The sequence below is a fragment of the Ciconia boyciana genome, chromosome 2 (assembly GCF_034638445.1).
Source record: "Ciconia boyciana chromosome 2, ASM3463844v1, whole genome shotgun sequence".
NCBI lineage: Eukaryota > Metazoa > Chordata > Aves > Ciconiiformes > Ciconiidae > Ciconia > Ciconia boyciana.
In genome coordinates, this window is record NC_132935.1 from 140,115,930 (window position 1) to 140,143,839 (window position 27,910).

Genomic DNA, 27,910 nt, shown 5'->3' on the forward strand with positions numbered 1-27,910 from the left:
TAATTACCACAGTGAATATGCTCTTTGCCTTTTTCCTTTATTTGCTCTAGGGTCAAAACCTCTCATCTGTGACCACACAAGTGTGTATTTGCCAGCTGCAGTACTGTAGTATCAGGGTTTGGATCATACTTTACAGAAAACATCAGAAACTGGATCTGTAACCAGCTCCTTGACTGACCTGCCAGACACGGCATTGTCTGGTTCCACTTCTGAGTTTGTCACCAGGGAGTTGTCTGTAGGGACCAGCTCCCGATCAGCCTTCTGTCGGGTTGCTCTGGATGCAATTATTCTTTGATTTACCTTTGAGCCTGAGAAACAGGCTCCCCTGTTTCTACGTTTAAAATTAGACTTTTCCAGAGCTTGTATTTACAACTTTTCCAGAGGAAATAAGAAGTGTCTTGTTATGTATGATTTATTAGAAAGTTCCATAAGGAAGCTATCACACAATGCAGACTGCATCTCTTGCAAGGAAAACGTAGAGAGCTGCAAACAAAACTCACAATCTCCCATGAACCAAAGTAACTCTAAGTAAACTATTTAATAAAGGAGTGCAGGCCTACTAATATGTCCACTAATGGCAGTGACAAAGCTCCCATTTACAGCACTTCACTGGCCCAGGATCACACCTCAGCCTTTCATTATTAGTTCTGGAGTTGACAACCTGTCATTAACGTCAGAATTAAGACATCAGCTATGAAATACCTTTCAGTTCTGTCTAAACAATTTACATACGTATGCATAACACAAAGCAAACAGTTCTATTCAAGTTCTCATTTTTATATACAGAATATACAGAAAGGACAGCCAGGGCGGTTTACTATTTTGATATCAATATTGATTATATTTTAATAGTTTTAAAACTTCTTAAAATTAACTATATTCCGTCATCGGTGGTCAGATGTTTGAATGACAATACATAGAACCATCCAGTATTTGTTGACAGTGACAGATACACTTATATTCACATATATTCTATGCAATAATCACTTAGTGTATGATGTTAAACATATCTTACACAAGCAATTCACATTTTTAGATGAGCTAAGACTCTTTGAAATCTTTAATTTTCTGGAGGTTTTGTGCCATCTTCATGTTATTAGTGGGCAAATAGTAATATCCATAAATCTTACTGATTTATAACAGTTTAAGTGTATTTTTTTCTTATCTCAGTAGGAATAAATTCACCTGTGCTGTCTGGATACCATTAGGCTTCAATCCACTTTTTATGGATGATGTCAAGCAAGGGAGAGCTTTGAGCCCCAGCCCTTGCTAAAGAGAGGGCAGTCAGGAGACACATTCCCAGTGCTCATTACTAGTACTCTTGCTAGGTGTAAATTTTACCCTTTATGGAATATGGTTAAGGATGCAGCCAAATGTTTAACCTCCCGTCCATATTTCTCATCATAGGTGAATACAACCTCCTCCGCACCCTCCTTTGCCTCTTCTTTTCTTTTGAAAGGACAGCGTATTGGCTTATGAGTGTAACAGAGCGTGATTCTGACAAGATGTGATTATTTTAGATAAATCATCTATCTTTAAACAAAAAATGAATGCCAAAAAATTATACGCTAAGTCAGCTAGCAAGTAAAGAACAAGTATAGTGAGTTTGTTGGCTCTGCAACAGTGTTTTGCAGTTCTGCTTCTAGACCAGCTGAGCTGCAGAAACATTTCAGATTCCAAATGGACAACTTGAATGGAAACATGCTATTTGCAGGATGGTTAATATTTTAATGATTAAATATAAAACAGTCATGAAAATGAAATTTTGTGCTTCAGTTATGTGTTAACTAGAAAACTCAGCACACAAAACAGTTCTAAACAACTTGGTAAAATTAATTCTTCCTTCTAAGAGGTCTGAGTACTTCCCAGCTCACAGCCATACTATCCTCAGAGCAGTGTCATGGATGCCACCTAAACCACTGCAAGTCACCAACACAGCACACAGAATACATCAGATGAAAGCGATATATTTGATTAAAGGACGCTGATTTTTAAATCCGATTTTTAAAGATTTCGAAACTGAATTTCCAAGTTCAAGCTCCCATGAAGTCTGAATGGTCACAGCTATAGTAAACAATACAGGTGAAGCCGAGCAATTACTCTCAAACATAAAAAATAACTCACTGTTATTCGGCATTTTTTTTATTGGAGTGCAGCACAGATACTTTCCCTGAAACAATAACTTCAAAACATTTATGAACATAGCTGTCAAAAATATTAAATACATACATTTAAAAAAATCTAAAACATGTATATTTAACAACCTAAGACATATTCACAATGTAATTTCTCCATCATTTACAGTATTTATCTCAAATACTGTAAGAGGATGCAAGTCTGAAAATATATGTATTTTAAGCTATCACAGAGCATAGAAAATATATGAAAATATCCACTAACATTTGGCACAATATAAATATTCTACCCCGAGAGAGAAAACAAGTGCAGTCTTTTGTGTGACACAGATCTTTATTCATCACAAATCATGATGTTACATCAGAGAGCTGTTGCTCATGCAACAGCAGCTCTGGTTTTAGTCGGGAAAAACAGGCTTACAGCTTGTGAGCGGGGGACACAGTGGTCAGTGAGAATGCATGTTTAGGTACTTAGCCATTTAATTTAGCTGGATAAGAAACAATGTAATGTTTTCCTGTTGTTAAACATTGCCATCTGTATCTCTGGCACACAAATTAAAAAAAGAAGGGTGTGACCATTAAAAGTACGTGTCCTGAGATTTCCTTCTTCAGGGGGCAAAGAGGTTAAAATGGAAAAGCTGATCTATGTATAAATCAGGAACACATGTGGTAATGAGAACAAACAGCAGCCAACAGGCAGGCGGGGAGGACTTCTCCAGGCACAAAATGAGATGGACAAAAATACCATCTACTGGGAAGGGAGCAGAGCAACTGATTTTCACTTTGAAATTGGTAAGTTTAACCAATTCTATTAAGTCTTCATAATTGTTTAAGTATTCATAATTAACTCTGAGTTTTAAAACTTGGTTTAACTGGGAAGCTGTCTGTCCAGTAGTGCAAAGCAGCGTTGCTTTAGCATTAATACTGGTTTCTATATGTAGAAAATCAGAGGTGATCTTAAAGAAACACGTGTAACAGGATCTATGTGTTTAGTATCTGAGTGAAATAACAAAACAGTGCAGACGTGCATAGACTTCATCTTAAAGTTATGAAATGTTTGTGTCTGCAGCCTACCTACTGGAAGCAGATACCAACAGCCAGTCTCCTACTCAGGCTGAAACAGTTTTGCTTGATTTCTTTGGAGATAAAAGGAATATTTAAGATAGTAAGTTACAGTTCACTTAAAGCTAAGAAATGTAACACAGTTGTGAATAATAATCCTTTTGATCCAATGCATCTGATATACCAGTGGCAGGCCCTCAGAATATTACATCGATTAAAATAAGTCTTTATCTTCACCTTAAGACTTGTTCCTTGACACAGACAGAAAAAATAAAGAAAACATTACAGATCACAAAGCACTGAATTTTCAAGTGTAAAGTCATACCAAAATCTTGATAAATTATCATTGATGTCGTAGGTGAGCAATCGGTCAGGAACGTCATTATGGGTGCCCTGTACTGCTAACACATGTGGTGCTAGGGCAAAGGGTACGTCACTCAGAAGATCGGACATGAAAGGGCTGCTTTCCAAATTTTGACTCCTTTCATTTCCCGCCTCTGCACTTGATACAGTCAACTGCGATCGGTGCCCTGTATTTATCTAAAGAGAACAAAAGAACAGAGATTTAGAGACTACAAATCAGGCAGCTAAGGCTTTGTACTTAGAACCATCATGACCCACTAATGAACAACAACAACAACAAAAAATCAGTTTCAGAGTTTGGTTCAGGTAGATCTAAAATAGCAATTCTTAATACATGTCAATATAATTCTTTGGGTCAGGTTGACTTGAATTAAGGCTAAAACAACAATAGATTTTTTTTGAATGGTTAGTGGAATTTCTCCACCTAATGTTACTCTGCATTTATGAAACCCATAAGGCTGGTGGGACTTTTGTCATTATGTCCCGGCTTGTTTAGGGGAAATTACTTCATATAATTCCTTTCATAAACTGATGAAGCTCCATCTTTTGTTCCCCCTGTGCCTTTTCCGAAGTTGTCCAACAAAGGCATGACTTTGATGATTAAAAAACACTCCTGTCCCAGTTCTTTGAAAGTATTACTGATGTCACTTTCCATTTTGAAATGGAATTGCATGACTGGCTGGTGAGGTCTATTATATATGGCAATATATGCATTGCCAAATACGTGCTTTATAGAAAACCACAGTTAACAAAACTTAAAAAAGACAACAAAACCCCCTGAACCAAAACCAACAATGAAAGAAAAAAACCCTGCCATAGAGAAGTAGTCAATATAATTTACAGAAAATGCCAGCAGATAGGATGCTGGACCCAACAGACTTGCAAGCTTTGATATTGGCTTACCAATATGACCTTATTAAGTGTCTATCTTAAAAATTCTACTGTTTTAAAAACAAAGAAAAGACTATTTGCCTCTAGAAATCAACTCTAACTTGTTTTACTATTTATAGCAATAAAATGCTATGCAAACTGATAGCTCTTACGTTATCTCTAAGAGTAAGATGTTTGTTATAAGGATTTCTATTTTATATAAGCACACATACAGAAATACACAGTATTTTTTTGAAAAGTGCTTAAAAAGTCATGTCAGAGCCCAGAACATTAGACATGAATTTCTGATTGCAGTCCTGACTTCTTTCTTTCAACCCTCCATACTCAGCACACAGCCAGAAAAATCCAAAGCTTACACTGTTATTAGGGAAGGGAGAGCACTGAAAGCTTTAAACACTAATTTGGTGTTCAACTGATTATAAGAGTTAAATGGATCTAGTTGTACGGACGTCGCTTTCATCCTAAATTACTCCATGATTTTTAGGGCAGTTGTGGTGCTCAAGATCTGACCTGTGCTGGAGCTGAATGTTACCGATCATGGTAGTTACAGAGAACCTGAGGTTGTGGCTGTTTGACAGAAGGACAGTTTGGGCAGTGGGGTGGTTTGTTTTCTAGCCTGGGAGTATGTAACACAGCTAAGCATTTAGGCAGGTAAAAGGCACTCCATCTCCTTCTCAAAGGAAGGACTGGATGTGACTTGAATGCAACCTAAGCACTAGTCGTTCCTTACACAACTGTCAACAATGAAATAGATAATCTTGCCAATCTAAGTTCAGAGTCAGCACTTGTCTTAGGTGATGAAGGAAGCTCACTCCTACATAAGCTACTAGGATGGAAGGGGTTAGTGGTGCTGCATGCTCTGAAATGGACCCTCATTTGGAAGCTTTTGTTTATACTCACGATGACTAGAAACCTTAAGCTTAAGGTTTCTAAAACCTAAGGCTTCTTAAACCTAAAAGCTTCAGATAAACTTCCCAAGATCCGTTACTATTATGTCACAGGATAACAATGTAAAATTTCTTAAGGTTAAGAAGTTTTATTAAAAGGAATGCGTGCTAGATATAACTACTAACCTTACTGGTTATGATCCAATACAAGAGAGGAGCAAATGAGCTCCGAAGGAGGCAAGTGAGGAAAGCATCTTCCTACTGAGCTGCTGGGATTCACTTCCCAGTACAAATCCTATTTGATTTTTCCCCTCTCTTTCAGATCACCTTCTTGCTAATTGCTATAAAACACTTTATTTTATAGGTATCAAGAAGGAAAGAGTAGTCCCATCTTTGTCTATTCTTCTAGGCCACTTCAGAGCCTTCTGGAGATAGACAGGGTATGTCACTGGGTTTCTCCTGCTTTAAAAATATTCTCTAAGCTATTGTAATACAGACATGTCTGTACTACATAATTCCTATAGCTACAGTTTACAGATGCTTCTTCTTCTTCTTTATTTTCCCTAGCTTTCCTTTTCTCAGTTCTCTATTCTTATGAGTAGCTAACAGCTCTTCAGAAAGCTACATTCAACAGCAGAGGCAAGAGTTGATAAAGAAGATTTCTTTCAGCTTTCCTTAGTGATTCTGGTATCTTTAGAAGGCAGGGAAAATAGGAAAGCTAGCAGAGAAGTCAGGAAGATAGCCTGCATAGTTCTCCTACTGCAGCTTTCCAAGCTCTGAGCAAAAAACCACGGGCAATAGCACCGTAAGTCTGTAAGTTCAGGAAAACCCCTAAAACCTCTTGTACTTGTCTGTTCTAATCAGCACAGTTACCTTCAAGTCGAAGGTCAGCAGCTCTCACTTTAAAAGGGATCTTAGCTTCTATAGCTGCGTATTGATAACACTTAGAGGGAAGTCGTCCTCCTTGTCATGGCCAAATATGCTCAAGGTGTGCATCGTAACAAAATTCATAAACACCTGCTACAGATATATTCTCTTGCTAAGAACACTGCTAAACACACAGAACATTTATTTATGTTAATGATATTTATCTGGGAAAAAAACCCACAATACTTCAAATAAGTAATTAAATTTGTAGCTGCTGTAAACTTAAAAACTTCCCTTAATTTCTACTCTGCACAAATTTGTTACTTTCTCTCTCGAAAGAAATAACCTGTGGAGCATTTATTGAGGTGCTGGTATTTGCTGGTATTACATCAGTCCCATATTCTGAAGGCGAGAGCGGAGCCAGAAAGCCCCAAATGAAAAACAGGAAAAGGTTACATTTAGGAATCAATTTAACAAGATCTTCAAAGACCCTTCTGCCTCCCCCCACTCCCACATTCCAGGGAAAAATGATCCCTCACTTGCTGTCCTGTTCCCATAGCTCAGATGATAATCAGAAATCCCTAGAACCTAATGTTTATTTTGTTTGGCAAATTATACTTTTATGAACACCTGTTTATATCTTAATTGTCCCACAAGCTGGATGAACTCAATTTACAATGAAAATTAGACTACCACGTGGCAAAATGAACTTCAAAGAGGAAAAAAAAATATCAGAGAGCACAAAGCATCTTGGATCTTCTTTTTCCCCCCCCAGAAACCTTAGATTTGTTAGAAGAGTGACAAATGGGCAGCCCCAGAAATTAAAACCCTTTCTGCACACAGCAGATACCATGTATTGACAATGATAGAGCAAGAACCAGCTTTTCTTACTCTCAAGTCCCACTCCACGTTTCAAAGCAAGACTGCAGTAAGGAAGGATGAATTACACTAGAATTATTTTACTGTTAAACATCGTTTTACCATACTCAATCTCTGCATACTGTCAGTGAGGTTCTTAATAGTCTATATATTCTGGTACTATTCAAATAGTCAAAACAGTATCATAAAGCCTGAAATGGCTGGGAGCAACATAGTACAGGTAAGTCAGGAACAAAGAAAAGTGTCAGGTCAGTATAACAAACGCCATAATCTGATCTCAGATCCAATGGTCTTTGGGTCCCAGTCTACCAGCCCCTCATGAGAAGGTCTTGGGTCCAGTATGACAAGATCAGTTTACAGCATAAATGAGAAAAAGACTGGAGATTTCCTATTTCAGTTTTACACATAAACCACTACTGTATCTCCCATGAAAATGGCCATTTTTCACTACCTTAAAATGTTCACATTCACTTTTTCATTTATAGCAAGTCACATTTCATGTTACCATTATTGGACGGACATCCCAACAAATTATGCAATGGGAAAAATACAAAACCTGGGGAGGATGATTCTTTAATGCAATATGCAAAACCCAAACATGGTAGAAAAACGCTGGCCAAAATTAACCTGGAAAGTTAACTAAAGATAGGCTGCTGGAAAACTCTGTCACGTTTGCAGTTTAATTCCTTGAATACTGTGGAGCCCATCCCTTTATCTAGTACACAGTGTGTCATATATGTTATGGCATATATTATATTATCTATTAGGTATCTACATACAAAGAAAAAAGTTCCTGTCCTGAACAATTCAGGTTGCAAGAAGTAATTTTTCAATTCTGCCTAGTGCAGTCATTACAGGCAATCATTGCCCTTGGCTATTCAGAACTGTTTCTGAGCACTCTTGCAGTGATATTTAGATATTGGCCTCATGTGCAAGATCTTATCAAACTAGACATATTTTTGTGCTTCCAGATCATAAGGACATCCTTTAAATGGGCTAAGACATATTTCATTCATATGCTGGAGAATCCACATCAGTGAACAGACCTTGATGAAGCCAACCTGACCAGCAGGCTTTTATAGCGACTGTGGTAACATAATGAAGAACTGGACACTCTAGTAGAGAACATATATCACCCATCAGTGCTGAGATCGCCCAAGCTGGTTACAATGCAAACACCAGCACAAAGCTATGTGATGCAATCAAAGTCAAGGTTATGAAATGGCTTATGTTTTCACGTGTGCATTCTTCAAGCATATATAGAACTGCAAGTCCTAGAGAATTTGATATCCCACATTAGTCACACTGGTTTCTAGTTAAATGCCTAACTTATTTATCCAGAACACAATCTATTCAGAGCATATTCTCTGGACATTAGCTAAACAAAGCACTGCCAAATGCTATGACACACAATCCTGCTATGAGAAATATTAATTGAATGCACTTAGAAGATCACCAAACAATTTACATTTCACCAAACACCAGGGAGTCAAAAAATCAGTTAAAACTACACAAGGTATGGTAATCAAATTTAATTCAAATAAGCAACGTGTTTTATTCATTCTTGGTTTGCAATCCAAATGAACAGGGATAAAAGAAACAGTACGTAAACATATATGGTAGCTGGCCACCAGATACTAATTGCGCTCTGACTGCAAGGGTGTTACATGTTATTTCAAAACTAACAAAGTATAAAATTATCCTCTAAAGTAAATTCTTCCTTTTTGCTCTTTTTTTTTTTAAATGTTTCTCAGCTGCCTTTAAAAACATCTAATTTGCTGCATCTCTGTGTGCTACTCATAAAGTCTGCCAAGAGTCTCGTAAGGAAGAAAAAATGCATAGTTTACAATGTACTGAGAAGCTGGATTTACAGGTCTCTGAAGGAGAATCAAAGATCAGTGCTAGCATTATTATCATCCAAACTACTGAACAAGGTTTTCTAACAAAAGGGATTCATTTAAAGAAATTTGTACTTTCTGTAAAAAAAAAAAAGGTTTTTTCTTCCAGAAGCAGACCCATTTTCCTTAAAAAGACAGCCTTGAGAAACAAGCAGTACATTCAGTCTTCCAGAATATTTAGCAAATATCCGGGAATATCATAATTATGACAGAGACCTACAACACTACTGGTGATATAGAAATATTATCTTTATTTCAGGCAATTTTGTGGTATTACAGCAAATAGCATATCATAATGTATCTCAATTTATTTAGCATTATGCAGTTATTTCTGATGTATCTAGAAATGGAAATTGTCTTAGGGGATTGTTCTTCCAACTGTGTTTCAATTGGTATTTTTTAGGGTATTCACTAGGCCTCTTTAGAAAATTTGTAGGAATTCCAGAGTGAGCATCTCCATTGATGACAACGATTCACTTTTCAAATAAGAACAGTAATGGCAAAGAGGAACAGAGGGGAAAAGAAAAATTACTCACAAGGCGCTCTGAGTATTTAGCACTTTGTATTCAAAAATTTAAGCTAGGAGAAAAGGATCAGTAAAACCTTGCTGGAGGGGGGAAAAGTGTACATGACATGATAGTTTTTAAATGTCACAAAAAACCCAACCCAAAACATCAACAACAAAACACCCCCACATCCAACACACCAATAAGTATGTGACCGATATCCTTACAGAACTGTAAGAAGGGAAGAAACCCACCCGGATAAGCACAATACGGATGCCCCTGAGATGGTTCAGAAAACCTCACGTGAATCATGAGAGCTGCTATTCTTTTGAGGCTCACTTAAAAGTTTAGTCAGCATCCCCTCCAGGGACTCAAGAAAAGAAGTTATTTTTATCTGGGAGAACAACAGTAGATGGAAGTAGCAGTGCTGGAGACCTTGCAGTAGCTTGCTGTCGTATCCAAATGGCTTCTGGTCGCTTTATTTCTTTCTTAACAGAAAAGCAGTGAATGGGATTGTAATACTAGCCTAAGATTGGTGTTGTCAGTGGCTGCAACAGGGCAGACTTCGACACTGAAAGCTTTGGGCTAAGATCGAGTCCTTGGAGAGGCTTTTAGAAGCAACAATGGCTGTCAATGGAAATCAGCTTTCCCATTTGCTTTGGGCTCTTGCTTCCCAGCTTCTTACGACTCTCATTCTGTAACACAGCCGTGATTTGTCTTTCTTAAAGAGCTCCTGCTACCTGTACAAATTTTGTGTGATTAGTAGGCAGCATGTTTTTTCTCCATTTATCACTATTGCTGTTCAGAGTAAAACAGAACCAGATTTTAAAATAAACATTTAAGTATATTTTTACTGATTTGTGACATACACTTTAGATATTTTTCTTTTTCATTTTACACTTTAAAGCATGCTTTTCAGCCATTCCTTAGAATGGAACGGAATCAAGGTCAGGTTAGTGTTGCTGAAATCTTAAATAAAAAAAATTCTAAAGAAACAGTGAAAAGTACCTGTGACATTCTACAGTTTTTCATTATTATAGCAAAGCTCCCCACAGCGTATCCTGGCCTGCAAAGAACAGTAGGGGAATCTTTGCTAAACCACACTTTCAGTATAAATAATGATGTACATTTGTGCATCCTTATTGGCATTAAAGCAATTAGAAAAGTGTAATTATTCAGAACTAGCTTTTTTTCTAACATAGGAACAATTCAATAGTTTAAATGCAGAATGAACTTTCTGTAATTAGTACGTGCTCCTTGCTCTCTCAAACAGCTAAAACTGTTAATCTCTGCAGAGGGGAAGAATTGTGAGGTTGCCATTTGAACTCTGGATACTCTGAAAGCTCCATGGTTAAAGTGTGTTAGTTTAATTATCCTAATAAATACTAGAGATGCGTGTGAGTTTTATTTATGAAACAGTTATAGAATGTAATTCTACCCGGAAAAGTATACCACAAAAGACTGCATATCTAGTGTCTAAACCAACTATCTCATTTGTTCATCCTAGAAGAAAAAAATTGGTTTTCTTCGTTAAGAATTTTGCAAACTCAAACCAGAACAAGATTAAGGTTCTGTTTTTACTCAATCTTCTATAATAACAATTGGGCACAGGAAATATTTGGAGGGGGCGTGGTGATAAATTTAGAAAATATATTGAACTTAATATAACTGAAATTGTATAATGACATTTTTATTCCTAATTCCTACTTTTATTCCTTTATTCCTAATTCCTATTATTTAATTATTTCATTCAATAATTGTTTAAGACAGAGAACCATAACATCTGAAATGTGGGCATCTATAATGAGAAACTATAAAATTGTGAACAAACAGGGATAAGATGCAACATGAAGAAAGACTGCAGGACTAAGAGAAAGCAGAAATAAGAAGGAAGCAGAAAAGGATTCCAAATCTTTATTAAAAATGCTAAGTCTTAATTTCCCACCATAATGAAATTAATTATTCTCTTTCCTTCTATCCCAACCAATTTTAGCACTTTTGAATCTGATAATTGAAGAGCTGTATCAGCATTTATGCCCCCTCAGTAGCAGGGTTCCTGTTCTTGCTGCCTCCCTGTGCCTCTCTGGAGGCCCCTGAGCTTAGGGTACTGTCCTAACAGGTGAATTTTGGACAACGTTCCCCTCTGCAACATGAATTTTGTTATAAGAATTATCTTAGAAGAAAGAGATGTGGGTTCAAGTAAGGAACAGTTTATCTAGTTCCTCTGTTCCTTCAAAGTACTATGCAAGCTATTCATAGCAAAGATCTCATACATTATAATAAGCAACATGAACAATATTCAGCACATTGTGCTTCAGCCAGTGCCAGGAAATGTTACTAACCAGGCCAGATCTTTTTTTTTCTTTTTCTGTAGCAGGTATGCTGAAAGATTAAAAAGTTCATGAAAATTACTATAGTAAGTGAACTGCAAGCCAGAAGAACTGTAATTGAAAATGCAGGCAAGCTCTAGACATCCAGCAGTGCACTCCACAGCCACAAATCAGAAGTGAAGGACAAGTCAATATATTGCAAAATGAATAGAGAAGTCTGATAAATGCTGATAATGGATTTGTTCTGTAACTTCAGTGTCATCCAAAAGCACAAAGTACTCACGTTTATTTTGCTGATACCTTCATTCCTGATGTAATACAAAACTCAGATATTAACTATTAAAATTCAGTTATCTATTGAAGCAACTTTGAATCATGAATGAGTTCTTTGTATGTGGGGCAATAATTTTTAAATAACTAGGATGCAAATGTTACACACCCCCCTAGAAAATACTCTCTTAACAGAGCTGGAATCAGGAGCAAGGGCTATACTTTAACTTTTCGATATAGCCAGAGAATATACTAAGAAATTAATTTTCTATAAAACTTTAATTGCATATTGAAATAAACAGTATTTAAATAATCCATTTTAATTTAGCAGCTACATTTGGTTGATGTAGTCAGTGACAACAAGATCTGAGTTTCTCTCTCCTGCTCCAAGTAAAGAAATATCCTGAAGACTTTTTGGGTAGCTGATGTCCTGAATAGGAGGAGCTTAGACAAACTGGGTCTCTGCCTCCATGTTCCCAGCCTCTGCTATTGTAGAAGTTCCAACATGGCAACCTGCTATGGTAGGAAAAAGATGACAGTTTCTCTGAGATGGTAGTTGTCCATGGAGCAGAACCTCTAAAAAAGAGGGATAATACTGCATTCTCTCATTATTCTACTAAGCGTATGAAAATCCAAGGACTTGAATGGGAAAGGAAGCTGTCTACCTAAGAAAAGAATTTAGACAATTAAACATAAAAGACTAGTAAGAAAATATTTAGCAAACATTGTTTCACAAAAAAAAAGTCAATAAATTTTTCAGCAAATTGGAACAACTGGGAAAAGCTGCGTAAATCAGAAGTTATTGTTTCGAGAAGAAAAGGAAATATCTCCTTGAGTAATTGAGGTAGTCGGCAACATCCGTGAAATGTCTCCCTAGAACGTTAATATCGGTGAGAGGAAAAAGACAGAGGGATAACAATTTCCATCTACAATAAGAGGAAAGGAAAAGGAAATGATCTTGGATTTGTTTTTCAGAAAAAAAGCTAATTAAGTAGACTGAACAGAAAAGAATTACTAGTCTGAACCCAGGTGAAGCTTCCTCCAGCGATACCTGTGAACAACGTCCTCAGCCCTGCTTCCAGAAGTTTTGTTAGGTAACTAAACCCCGGGATCTTCCTAATGGTTTCTCTTCTCAGTCTTGAAGAACATAAATGGATTCTCAGGCAGACGTGTGAATAAAAATTGCTGTACTAAGTGCTTTATTCTGAGGTTTTAATCGTGCTGCTTAAAATCCAAGCATGTGGCAAGACTAGCAATACGTCCTATTTACAAATTTAAAATATTCTAATGCCGAAAAAGTGAATTAGGCAAGTGTCTCCTAACAGAACTTTCCACCTGCTCTCTCCATAGAGATTCAAGTCCATAAGAGAAAGGAAGGATGGATATTTGACTTTAATTTCCTCCATACACAGTGTGTAGCTGGAGCACTTGTCAACAGCATCTTCAGCAAACAGCTTACCAGGAGCCAGAGTCTGTAAAGCTTCAATCTACAAACAGTAACAAGACTGAGTTGTCCTCAGCAGCTACTGCTTAGGCTTCTGAGATGCAGGAATAAAAGCACGATGACTCTTAAAGCAGTAAAGGACCAAATAATTAATTAAATAAATAATAGGAAACAAATATTGGTCATCTCGTTTAATCAAGGTAGCCTCTTTCAGCCTCCTGGTTCTCTATGGAAGGAAGATAACTGAATGACAATGAAAAGGAAGAAGGGTACTTTTTTGGCTTTTCAAATAGATTTGTTTTTATCAAGCAGGTCTACTAATTGCATTACAACACTAGAAAAGTATTCTTAAAATTTGTAATACTGTGGAAGCAAAGAGAAGAAATTTGCAAACAAATAATTTCCATTTTATCTTGTATTTTTAAAAAGTGCTTTAGAACAAAATTTGACTATGTGCTACCCAATGCACAGTCTTTCACAAGTCTGATATGACTGAGGAGCAGTGAAGTTTTGCGGATTTTTTCAAGGCAGAACTTACAGCAGTAGCACATTATGGTGAAAGGATCAAACCATACTGATGGAAAGTACAGAAAAACATATTCCTGTCTTATCAATATTAGCACTTTGGACTGAAACGAGACAGTTTTCATGTCATATTTCCTTTCCATTAAAACGGACTGCCCACTGCTGTCTGGTTTTTTTGGATTTTTTTCCCCTGAAAGTGGCAGTGAAACTAACCTAAAGACATTGTTATTTTCCTTACTTGGTGTTTAGAGTAATTATTAAAAAGCCGCCCTATACTAGTCTTTCAGACACCATTTTACGCTAATGCATCATGTTGTAAATATCACTGTACTATCAGGCTGTATTAGAGCACTCAGTCTCATCAAGTGATGTATGATCTACATTGCATTTTAGATCAATTTTAATATTTGGAAAGCCCAGAAGGGTTGGTCCCAGAGGCAGGATGACTGACCAATCAATTTGTTGACAGCAGCAAAGTGAACCAGCATTACTGGCTTTTAGTCCAACCTCATGTGTTTGGGCAAGAGATACAGGATAATCAGTAGTTTTATCTGAGGGTTAAGCTAGTGAGAAGATCCCCAAATTAGGGAAAGGGTAAAAAATGCAATGGGAACATCTGGGTACCCCATTTGAGCATCTCCTGCTACAAATAACCATCCAATGTAACTGAATAAGCAGGCAATTAAGTCAAGCGTATAGTGAGTCTCTGCCCAAACTAAATAGGCAGGTATGCAAATTGTGCTTCTGGATACATGTGCCTTGGTCACTATTTGGAGTATATGTTCCTTTACTAAAGCCTCACTCTCAAAATGAAGAGGCTGCCAATCAGGCCAATTCTACTATTTTATGAACTTTTTACATGTGGGTATGTACCTTGCTATTTATAGGCACTAAACGGAAATATACCATGCTAAATCTACGATGTGTGCTATTCTTTCCCCACAGGAGGTGGTTTTGTATTCTGTTGCTCAAACCTCGCCAATCATACAGACCGACCACAGCACTGACTCGGGACTCCACAGGCAGGGCTGTGGGAAGAAGGGACGCTCCAATCCATTTGTTGTGTTTACACATATTTGCTGGCCAGACAGAACATTCAAGTCCTATCTTAAAAGACTGTAAGGCTTCCTCAGTTCTTGTCGTAATGAAATCTCAACTGAAGTTAAACAAAGTGTTTAACAGTATTTGATACTTGCAAAGTGCTGTAGAAAAACGCTTTGTAAGAGAGCGCTGCATTACTTTTTTGAAAATGAACTGTTTTCTAAGTTCAGACAGGAAGTTGGTGACAACCACGTTAATTCACCTCTCTCAATTCCCACTCCAGTTCTCTATATCTAAAAACATAATACTTCCTTTTAAGAAAAGGACAATTGGCATAGCATTCTTATGTTACTGTGATTACTAAGTATCTGAAATAACCCCAGCTGTGTATCATGTTACACAGATAAAAAGTCTAACTATTCACTTTTAGAATTGAGAAAAACTCTACAAGGTGATAGTCTTACAAGACACCCCCAGGTCTTACTGGTTGACTCTGGGCCAATAGATCACATAAATCAGGGTTTATAAAATGTTGTTTGTGAGACCATAGCAACTTATCCTTTGTGATGTGCAGAAGCATGTGTGTATGTATGTATACCTAATATTTATATTATATACTACATATACCTAGTATATTTATATGTACATACACCCTCCCCTCCCCCCCAGGTTGCCCAACTGTTTAGGGCAGTCAGAAGTCCGCTAGTCCATATGTTCTGGAGGTCTTCCTAATATGAAAAGAACTCTTAAATATTTTGGTCAATTATCAAACAGGTAGCAATATGAACATTACAATATAATGAAGCTTTATAAAGTAAACATGCTATTGCATAGTAATAGTTGTAATATGTAATAGTTGATTTTTTTAGCTGACTGGGCTATTTACCTTTGTTCTCAGTAAGATCGCAACCATATACTGTGCCCTTCTTATCATATGGCAGCTCTACCTTGTACGCACTTTCGATCTGTGACTGCACACAGATCCACCAAAGAACTGTCAGCTATTTACTATACATGCAAAGGATGAAGGGAGCTAAGAAAGATGATGTCCATTGCAGCTGCCAACACTGAAAACTAGTCATCCTTCTTTAAAGGTAATGCTAAAACTTCACTTCCTATAGCTTATGATCATCCACAATAGTTGAGTAAAGCATAAGGTCTTTCTTCTGACGGTACCAGCATTCAGAGAAAAGTACATGCTTGATGACCTGCTGCAGACTTATTCCAGTCCCTTCTAAGAGTGGATAATTTCATTAAGTGATTATTGCTTACATACGCAATTAAGAAGAGAGAAAATATGGACCAACATGCTTTAAGGGTTTTATAGGTGAAAAAGAAGATCTTGGAGTTAATATGACATATGACAAGCAATTAATCTAACCAGGCTATGACTAGAATTCTAGTTTATGAGAGCTAAAAAAAAAAAAAAAAAAAAAGCCAATCTAAGCAGCAACATTTTCTATAGACACTATATTTAGCATGCCCTGGAATTATATCTGGTGATCTGCTCAAAAGGATATCTTAAAAGTCTATCAATTTCAGCAATACCTGCTAATTTCTCTAGATGACTAAAAAGAAAATAAAATTATTTTTTCCCCTACTCTGTGCACTCACAACTCCCATTATCTCTTCCTTGATATTTTATATCTCATAGTATTTCTGTCTTTCCAATTGACTCATATGACACCTAACCAGATGCCTAGGAAACTGTTATTTACATGTATTCAGAATCCTTACATAGCAGCTTTACAAAGGATCAATTTAATGAGGCTATTATCTGCCAATTCAGATATAAAAATTTTTTTTCTAATTTATTTAGATACTTGCCCAAAACAGTGCATACCAGTATGTATATGCAGAAAACCATAGGTAATTTTAAATTTACTTCAGGAAACATGGGCTTTCTATCTGCTACGTTCTCAGTTTATAGTAGCAAATTATGAAAAGAAAGGGCACAAGAACCGTAACAGAACTATTGCAATTCATAAAGAAAACTATGTCCTATGATGATAAGTATCACAGCAAGGTATATAATTAAGAGTGGCTATAACAACAACATATAAATTAGATAATTATGGATTAAGCAATCCCTTGGGGGATTCTCCCTTGCCCTAGAAAATATTTAACAAGCTCCTTAGATAGAAGGCAATAGCTATTAAGTATTTGAGGGAGAAACAGGACTATAAACAAACAAACAAAAAAGAACACACAGCAAGAGAAAAATCTTAATTTACAATCTAAAGACAGCTCTCATTTTTGGTAGTTTATTTTAATACATTTAACTGGTACAGTTTTCACCCATTAAATCTGCTGACATCTGTTGGCTAAAGAGCACACGTCCGATTATCAAGAAGTGCAACATCAAATAAACACGAGCTGCTTCTTAAGGTGACAGACAGTAGGGAGATACAAAATACTGCAGCTATTACCAGAAATGTAATTTTTTTGTTGTTGTTTCTTACATCAATTTAATAATCCCAGGTGTCCTGGACACCAGACATACAATAATCTTCATAAATCCTAATTCACAGCCATACCATCTGTCAAAAATATTTTTTACGTCTCCTGGTAAGTATGCTACATAATTGCTGTCACAGTAGGACAAAAATACATTGTTGCACTAATTTGCTTTACCAGTGGAATAGCTCATTATCAAAAATAACCCCACCACATTACTAGGGTTTCTAGCACTCTTCATATATCAAAACTAACCTTTCCATTCTGTTATTTTCCATAACCTTAAATTCCCAGTGAAAGCAGATAAAGATTGAATTATCTGGAAATTGTACTATAATAATGGAAAACTCGCAAGCATGAAAAAATAAAACCGTAATATCTCTTTCTATTATGATGGTATTGCAGTTAAAATTAGAAGCTTTGTATTTCAGTGTCACAAAGAGACTAATTTAAGTTCTCAGCCCTGCAGAGCGCTAAGCGTTTTGGCCCCAGTCCAGAAGAGCACTTAAATGTGCATGACTTTTAGTTCACGAGCCTGAAGCAACTTCAGCAGGATCGTACATGCTTGATTAGGCCCAGAGCACTCATTACCTTGGCGGACAACACATCTCCCTAGGACTGACTCGGCATCGGGAGATGACCCTCCCAAACCTCCATCTGTACTCGTGGAGATGGAGAGGACACTCCACATGAGACCGTTCAAAGCAGGAGCTTCTGTTCCCACTCTCTGCAGAAAACTAAACGTTTGGACTAAAGTTGGCCTTTAAGAACACCCTTCCTCAAGGAGTTTCTAAATATCTGCAGTTCCTCTAACATGCATGCGATATAAAAATCTCTTAAAATAATGCAGACTGCAGGTATTGCAGTTGCTACGAGAGGTTCTGTTACATGCTGCTAGTTGCAGCAAGATGATCTTGGTGTAAGCTTTTCTTTGTGCATTAGTTTAAATAAGTTGTGCAAGTTTATACAGAAGTATGTACTTGAGAATTCAGTAATTGTACAGAAAATGAATCCAATAGTACCTAAGTAAATGGGAAATTCCAAAGATGACGACAGTTACCAAAAAATACTCTAGGAGATACTTTCTTCAATCAAACTCAACCTCATTTCCCTTTTGAGTAAGGTTGTGACCCATGAACAAAGTATTACTGCATTCCTCTTTAAATCACACTTCTAAAAGCACTTTCCATGTTCCACAAAGTCTACATAATCTATTTTACAATTTAATAGATATTTAAAAATAAAAGCAAGTTTCCAGCAATTGAAAGATGCAGTTGAAGAACTAAACGCTCTTCTGTTCAGCTCTGCATGACAAATACCTGATACTACTTTGCAGTCTAACAGATATCTTTTAACATACTGTACTATGTTTATGAAGTATTCTTGTTTTAATGCTAACAAGTTTATTATTTCAATTAATGTTCTATTTCTCAATGACATAGTGAATATATAATACAATGCTTTTCCAATTTTGCTAAATTGGTAGATTTCTCCCACAAATTTATAAAAACATACTTACTCCTGCAAATAGGCATATTGCTTTCCTAATGGCCAGAATTATCCATTTCATTTCCATGATACTCAGTTACTCTATTTAATTTGAGAAATGGAGAATTCCTTCGAGTAAATGTGAAGGCCAAACACCAAAACCAGAGACTGGAATTGATAACTTAGATAAATCTTTGTTTTATTTTCACTGCAATACCTGCTATTTTATTTTGAAAACTTTGTTTCTTTCCTCTAACTCATAAACACATAAAATCTACACAAGTTCCTATTTTACTGAAATTCCACAGAACTGAACAAACCACTGACACTACAATAACTAGCAGCACGCAATACCTAGTGAGAATATCACATTAAAGGAAACTATGTCTGTGCAGTAGGAAATCACAACACCAGTGCATTATACTGCCTCAAAACTGCAGGACTTCAGCTGCAAAACACCCTGGCTCAGATGTGCATGGATCCAGAAGCCAGACTAAAATTTTGCATTTAATTGTAACCAATTCAGACTGCCATGTTATCAGAAGGCAAACCACTCAGTACTTATGATGAGCTACAGATTTCTGTATCAGACATAGTTTTTAATTTGAAATTTAAAAAGGAGACTACAGATCACACACATATTGACCACTCTTAAAGATGCAACATTATCACACTCACCTCTGATATACCAAGGGACTTAGCAATAATAAATATTAAAATGGCATTGAGAAGAGAGAGACAGATAGACACACGGTTAGTTCCAAGGCTAGATATGAGAAAGAGAGAGAGAAAGTATAGGTTAAGCAAAAAAAAGCCCCAGAAAAGTACCAAAAGTCCAAGCAAAATGACTTACAGTTATCTTGTAAATATCTAAAACTATATGGCAATGGAAAATAGGCTCATACTCATTGCAAAAACATTTTCAGAGGAGGTGGAGAAGAAATATGTGTACATCATATGCAGAAATATTCTGAAAAGCCCTCTTTGGTATACATGGATTAAATATTAAATAAACCAGATGAAGAAAAAGAAGTCCAGATTTAGAGACACACAGTACTGAAACAGAAAGCAAACATACAATAAAGACAGTCTATTATACTCACACATTTACAACATGTTACTTATAATGGTAGCTGTGGAAATAAATGACTTATGTACGTTTGACATTTTCCATCACTACTCACCACGCTAATGCTTCTATGCGATTCATTAACATTCTAGCTACAGTTTCATGCTTGCACTTCTCAAGTATAAAAATAAGATACTCAGCAATACCATACAGTCCAGCCTTCTTACTATTTCTTTTTCAAATCAGTATCACTGGCCTTGATAATATTGCCATCTAATTACTAGCAATGCTTCTTTTATGATAGATGACAAGGAAGGCTGAGTAGGCACTCAGTCTACAGAAGATGTGAATGTGTTGAAACCTTCTCTTGTAGGACATTCATGCTTCTTAAATGAGCTACTATGGAAGTTTCATTATGTGTGCATAAAGAAATAGTCTCCTACCTGTGGAGGTTGGTTGCACATTGGTCTGGTCTCCGGAAATGAAGTTTTATCCTTTGACTCTCTACTTTGATCATCAATTGTGTCACCTAACAAAGTAAAAAAAACCCCATTAAATCACTGAAATCCTTCATATTTTATATGGAATAAGCAAAACTCTTGAGTCTTCCTAAAATAAAATTATACAATTCCCTGGGAAAGGGGGAACTCTGTTGCCACATTTATATTTTACACTTTTGAACATGAAGAAAGAGAAAAACTTTGAGAAGCAGTCTGCAGAACCCAGGAATACATCTGTGTCAATTAGTTAAAGGGAAAAATTCAGAGGAAAAAAAAAGAAAGAAAAAGAGCAGGGCCCCTATTTTTGCACACTTTAGGACCATTAAGTTCTAACAATGGCAAAGTGTCAAACAAAGGAGACATAGCCGTACGAATATCTTGTGCAAAAGCAATACCAGGTGCGCACATCCGTCACATCCCAATCCCACATCAGGCTAGGAGAACATGTGCACCGTTACTCTATCCTCATTTGTAACCTCGTTTCCATACAGAGGATATCTGTGCATGAGTGCTGAAAGAGACACGCAACATACTGAGAGAAATTGCCTGGTTTTGACCATACCAGCACAATGACTACTTGGCAGGCTGGGCACTAACCTCCTCCCATTGCATAGACGTGGCTACCTCTACCCAGGATTTTACTGGAGACATGACCCAGTTTATCCCAAAAGCTGCAGCTGGTACCAATCTAAGATGGGCAGATCACAGCAATAAACTAGAGACAGAGTATTTAAATTTAGTTTAAAGACAGAAGGTACATCATTAATTTTATTAAAAAGGTAGAGCTAGTAAAACAAAAAAAAGCGGCATTTCTCAGATATTGTAAAACAAATTATCCACCTAGCCTATCTTCTCCAATCTTCTTTGTCAGTGGGAGGGTGTACAAGAAGTTGTAAAGATTTTGTGGATTATCTCCTTCTGCTGTTAGTGCTACTCAGCAAAAAGTTTATAAGAGGAGACAACTTAAAAAGATGAAAGATTTAGTCACGTAATTCTGGTTTTATTTTTATTTGAACTGATACTGCTTTCTGTAATGGAGTAGTTTGAAAGTCTGCATCCTTAAAGAGTCCTGCAGCAACAATTCTAAATGAAAGTGTTCAAGTTATTGTAGTTTAACTCCTTTGCTAAGCCTGACTTTTTGGCTGTTCTGTTCCATTTTCTCCAGAGGTTTAGAGCCGATGCACCTGGGAGAAGCTGTTGGGAACGGCAGCCAGCTTTTGCCCATGCCCAGTTAGCCTGGAAGCCAATGACACCCAGGTCCACGCATGCTTGCTCCACGCTGTCATCAGCCCCCAATGACTGACTGGTCAGGTCCCCCGGCTACAATGCAATATTTGGTAAAGTATCTTATGAAAACACACAGTAATATTTAGTCATCAGGCATGCTTTTTAATACCCAAGTATTATTCCTAACAGTGTATTTTGAGAATCATCAATAAATTATTTTTGTTACATGTCATTAATGCCTATTAATTCCATTAACGTCTACACTTTTCAAGATCTTTTCTGGAGTTGAAAAATGTTTCTCAGTAAACTAGTAATTCTCTACATAAAATACTCCAAAGCACTTGTATTCACACCATCTCTTAAAAAAAAGGGGGGAAGGGAGACCAAATGAGATGGGGAGTCAGTTCATCTTCAATTCCACCCCACAATACTGTGAAAAACAAAATTTGTAAGTGCCTATAAGATAATGAGGTAAGTAACAGCCATGAAAATAAATTATGTCAAACCACTAGTTTACATTTGTAAAGAAAAATTATTAGAGGTCTTGTAAACGCACTCGGCAGTGAAAGATTGCAAAATCCTGGGGAGGAGTGAAAATGGTTAACAGATATATGAAGAGCACAGTAAGACATATTTTTGGTACGTCTGCTCTGGATGAGAGTGCAAACAAGCTTAAATTGTACCAAATTTAGGCTAGATCAGTTTCTCCAGGAGTAAGGCTACTTAAGGACTTGAAACAACCTAAGGAAATGGTCTCTCTAAGCAGTGGTCCATCTCCAAAAGATTTCAGAGGTAGGTTGAAGAAACATCTGTTGTGAATGGTTTCAATCCTGCCAAGAGGAGGAAGATGAATGACCTTTTATGTTCCCTTCTAGTCCTACATTCCATGAAGGATGCAGGAGGAAAGACTCCACAGGATACCCCTCCCTAAAATCACGATTTGTCAAGGGAACTTATGCTGACTGCATGGAGACTTGTGAAGATGCAAGCAGACTGCAGCAAGGTGGACAAAGACTCATCAAGTGTGTAAGGGAAGAGCTGCGTAACCGGTCACTAGCAAAGGGACAGCTAATTGAAGTCAGTGAGCTGACTCATATTGGGTAAAGTTGGGTATATGCATAAATGTACTGAAAGAGAGTTACACAGGAGATTTAAGAAACACAGGAACCAACTTTTTACTCCTTGTCTTTACAGATCATTCCTGAGAAAGCACTAGGAAGTTTTTATATGCAAAAAACAAAAGACCAAATTCATGTGTGATAATGCTATCCAGAATATACTTTTTTCCTGTGATTAGTTTTCCTTAAGATGAAAAGAAATCTTTGTTTGAAGCCAGGACCAAAAGGTCAAAAATGTGAAAATGTTCACAGGAAAGGAAGAGTAAGAACAGTTCATTTGGAGAGAAATGCAATTTTTTGACTTAGAACTTTGACATCCAACTCCCAGAGGTCATAAGTTCTTAAGGAGGCCAAAATGTAGAAATATCTATAGTGTTTCACAACTCAAATTGACTTTGTAAACTGAAGTTCAATGCAGAGCTCTTCTTTGCTAAAAAAAAAAAAAAACAAACAACCCAAAAAACCAAAACCAAACCAAAACCAACCAAAATGAAAAAACAAATGGGAAAACCCCAACATCTTGCTAAATTTTCAGGCATATGGTCCTGCAAGGATAAGCCATGAATCTTTGTAGAGACTATTATTTGAGGTAATGGAGTTAAAACAGTTATAGGCAGCTGCACACCAAGCTGCCCAAAATGTCCACTAGGATAGAATAGTTTTCCAGAGAAATCAGTATTTTCGGTGTACTACTTTCACCAGTTCCTATCTCAAATATCCAAACAGATTACTCATCCTTATTTCTACTAGCCCAAATAATGAATTAACTCTCACATACCTCCCCAGCTCCACCAGTTCCCAACCTTATCAAGCTTTCCATAGCTGACCCATCCTGTTTAGCCACCCCCAAATTTTTTTGTTCAGCTTGCCTTGGTTTCCCATTGACCTCAGTTCTAATCTTTTCCCTTAACTGGAAGTTGTAGTTTCTCTTCCGTCTTCAGGCTCAGTCCTTCAAATGCTTCCCTCTGATCTGGCTTTTCCTATTCTCCACTGCAACCCTGCAATCTCCTCTTCCCATCTACCTACATGTTAGGAAAGTAGATGAAGGTAAACACCGAATAGACAGACATCCAATGACAGCACAGACCTTTGGGAGCAGGAACTTATGTGGGTTCTTTTGAGCACTTCACACATTCTGGTTGATAGTTGTTGACTGGGAAAAAAAAACAAAACAACCACTCTTCCCCACCAAAGACCCCAGAAAAAATCCCAAACCCAAACAATTCCCCTTATACAATCCCAATGGAAATAGGTATTTAATTACAATTTTGCCAAACTAAGCAACTGAAATCTGTCTCTGAAAAAATCACAAAACACACGACCTTAGTAGGCAGGGCTACCAACTTGCCACCACCACTCCCTGAAAAAGTCTATCATCAGAACTGAACTGCAAATATGTTCATAGATAAGGCCAGAGGGACCACTGTAATCATCTAGCCTAACTTCCTGCATAAATATAGGCCATAAGATTTCTTGAATTAATTTGTTTGAACTAGAGCAAGTTTAAAGCTGTATTTTAATTAGGAGATAACAGACAAAATTATTCATTTTACAAAACAATTAGATTCTGGCTAATATATCCCTTGGTTTAAAAGCATTATGCAAAGTTTTAGTCATAAAACTCCTATTAAAAAAAAAAAATCTAAGTCACGTATCTAAAAATGTCATATACTATTTAGAGACTATAATAATTAGAAATGAAGGACACTCCATGCAGCGTAATATGGTTTAAACATCAGCAGCATAATCTGTGATATGCAGGACATCACTAGGAAAATTTATCAGGAGAAAAAATCATGCTTATTGCTGTTAAATATCCCCTTACTTATCAATGGAAAAATATTTTCAAGTTTGAAAAAAGAGCAGTAGACATATTTATCCTACTGTCCAGATGAGCCCATATTTCAAATCCTCAGTCTTGGGAGGCTGTTTTTAAGTTATATTAAGCCTCTTCCAGGCCCAAATGAATGGTGACGCACTCAAAGGTCACACATACATTTCTCCTTTCACCGAGCTGGTGCTGGAGTTGCACCAACATTCTCTGAGTTCCACTGGTATCTTCTTTTTCCAAGAACTGCAGCCAGGTGTTGCACAGGAAACAAATACCCAGTCCATTCTTCAGTTTGTACTATGTACGTCCCACCTCAGACCTCAGAATTTTTGGTTTCTTCAGAAATCTGCATTCAGCTGCCTATCTGGACCTCAGCAAACTCTCGTATAGAAAGGTTCAACCACAAGTTTGGCTTCTACTCAACAAGGAAGTGGGGTTTCTATTTATACTCTTTCCTCTTCCAGCATTTTGTTATCCTCAAGCTGTGTAGTCTCTTGATCAACAGATAGCATTTAAAAGCCTATCCCACCCTCGGTTTAAGATACTAAAACCAATTGTAAATATATTTTAGAGTCTTCTGTAACTTAGATTGCCATTTGTCTTGGTGTGTACAAGAATCTTGCGATGCAGTGAAGTATGTGCAACACAGCAAGCAGTAACTAGCTACCAAATACATGGATTTTCAAATGTCACCTTCAGCATCGAAAGACAGACAGCTATTTTCCATTATACTTTAGTTAGTTGCTTAACTCTTTGTTGCCTGTCATTATCTTCTTTATCCTGCATAGAAATGGCAAGAACAAAGAGTACTCTGGCTTCTACTTAGAAGCAAAAAGACAAAAAAATTTAAGAGAGGATTAGTAGGACTTGAAAACAGAAGACTGTCAGATGCTGACTCTGTGGAAGCATCAAGGTTTTATTGCAGTTTCTTGCCCCTCTTTCTTACTCATAAATCTTCCCCTCTCTCCCTGAGATAAGGAAGAAAGGCAGGCCAGACACACCAATTTTAAGTCACCCTGCTCCAGAATAAACTAACAGAACTTCAGGCTTCAGTCCATTGACAGTGGCAGCACTTTCAATCTAGGGAGGTATTGAAGAAGTACTGTAATTCCCTCTCCCCTCTGAACATCTGAGTCTCAGGACTCCCTACAGTCTCACTTCTGTGTAAAGGGATAGCAGCACTTTTCTGAGTCCTGCTCTTCTCTCAGCCTCATTTAAATAGCCTCCAGTTCCTTCAGCAGGGAGGAAATGTGCTTCTGCTCAGTATCTCCCCAGCCCTGCTTGTTTCTCCAGCACCCACTGCCAGGGTCTCACAGCTTCCATTTGCTTCCAGCACCACTGCAAGCTTATTCGTAAAAAGTTATTTTCCTTTGTGCATACAGACGGGCAATCAGCAATGGATGTCAAGTGGCTGCTGTTCTCCTCACTGCCATTTCCATCCTCAAGCCTCATCTCAGTCGCCCTGGTTCCTTTCAAGAAGAGTCCATAGCTACATTTAGTACTGAAGAAGAGTGCTGAGCTGCCAATCCAGAATATCAGTAAAATATGTTTACCAGCCCCTTTCTGCCCAACAAGTGAGCTGGGGACTCCAGTGGGGCAGTACCAGGGAACACCGATGGCAGTATCCAGAACACAAAATTGTGCTGGTTTTATGGGATCAGGACAATTCAGAGAAAACAGAGGGAAGACCTTTAGAAATCTTTGCTAATGAGCATAGAATCACAGAACGGTTTGGGTTGAAAAGGACCTTTAAAGATTATCTAGTCCACCCCCCCCGAATGTACTGTACACAATTATAGCAAAATATAATAAACTGTAAGCGATTTGACACTTCCCATTGGTGATTAACAGACTGCTCAGTGATCCATTTGAATCAAATAAGGCACTGGTCAGGTACTGTCCTCTTCAATGAGAGAGATGGGACACGGACAGATAGGTGGTTCTTCTGTTTTCTTAAAGTGGGACTACCATTCTGTCTAGCATTAGTGCTATAAAACCTACACATTAATCCTCATTAGCTTCCATGTGCACATGGCCAAGACATAATAGCCTTATAAGAATATGTATAGTTGGCAAAACAATGAAGTCATCCTAGTTTCAGGTCACCTCATCCTGGTTTCATATTAAAGCTTTTTGTATCAACAGCAGTTTCATTTCAACAAGCTAATAATACCCCCTAAAAATCCAATATATCAGCAAAAAGATTCTCCACAGCTGCAGCTTTCAGCAAAACAAGAGTTTAAGAGTTTACGCTGCATAAGGGTGAATGAGAAGGAAGTCTGTGTAAGCCCATGCTAAGGCAGAGGTCTGTGTTAACCTAAGCAGGCACATGGTAAGTCTTTGGCAGCCATATATTGAGTTTCAACAGTGTTTTTATAGCTGGGTATTAAGGGGTCCTACAAATAAATCTTTGACCAAGAGTAAAACTTACCAGTATCTTCTCCAATTATCCTGATGAACCATGAGAAAAAGCTATATAAACCTTGCAGAATAAGAACCCTGAAACACTGATTTCTTCAAACTTGTAAAAGGGAGACGGGGAAACTGTAACAAGGTAAACATTATCCTGAATGTTTTTGCATTTACAGACATGAAGCAACAAGGTTCAGTCCTTTCCCAGTTAAGAGGGACAGAAAATCCAACTACAGCACATGCCACTGAAGATTATGGGAGTGGCACTCCAAACTGGCACTCAGTTTCATTTTGGTATCCTATCCTTCTGCAGATGATCTTAATGTAGACCCTCCTTTTCCTAAACAATTGTGTCAGGGTCTTCTCAACCCACATGCCACTATCAAGATCACCGCAAAACCAAAAATTAAAAACTCCCCTACAGAAATTTTTTTTTCCCCCAAATGAAAACTTCTAGGAAGACGGCAATAGAAAAACAGTATGAGAGGATTAGAGGCTCCTGTAGAGTTTCAGTATCTCAGATCTACATAATTTTAAGTTTGCAAAATGCTTTTTATTTCTGTGCTTTTCTGTATTTCCAACTTCTTAAAAGTTTGACTTCTTTCAAAGCTTTCCTGGATCCTAAAACAAAGAACCCTTAAAGTTTAAATCCAACTCCATCTCCAACCACTTCACTGAGGCTAAATCATTCCCACTCCCCCACCTCCCAT

General features: G+C 37.3%; 1 protein-coding gene across 4 annotated transcripts in view; it reads right to left on the bottom strand.

The window, feature by feature from the left end:
• Nucleotides 1-1,857: 1,857 nt before the first annotated feature.
• UMAD1 (UBAP1-MVB12-associated (UMA) domain containing 1) overlaps nt 1,858-27,910 on the bottom strand; it is a 78,980-nt gene continuing 52,927 nt past the window's right edge. For 2 of the 4 annotated variants that reach the window (XM_072854222.1, XM_072854223.1), the window contains exons 3-4: nt 20,556-20,641; nt 1,892-3,737 (exon numbers count right to left, since the gene is read on the bottom strand). In XM_072854222.1, coding sequence (XP_072710323.1) covers nt 3,480-3,737; nt 20,556-20,641 — 344 coding nt within the window. In that variant the 3' untranslated portion in view covers nt 1,892-3,479. Of the gene's footprint in view, nt 3,738-20,555; nt 20,642-27,910 lie in introns of all 4 variants that reach the window. The other 2 variants (XM_072854224.1, XM_072854221.1) reach the window with 2 other exon arrangements.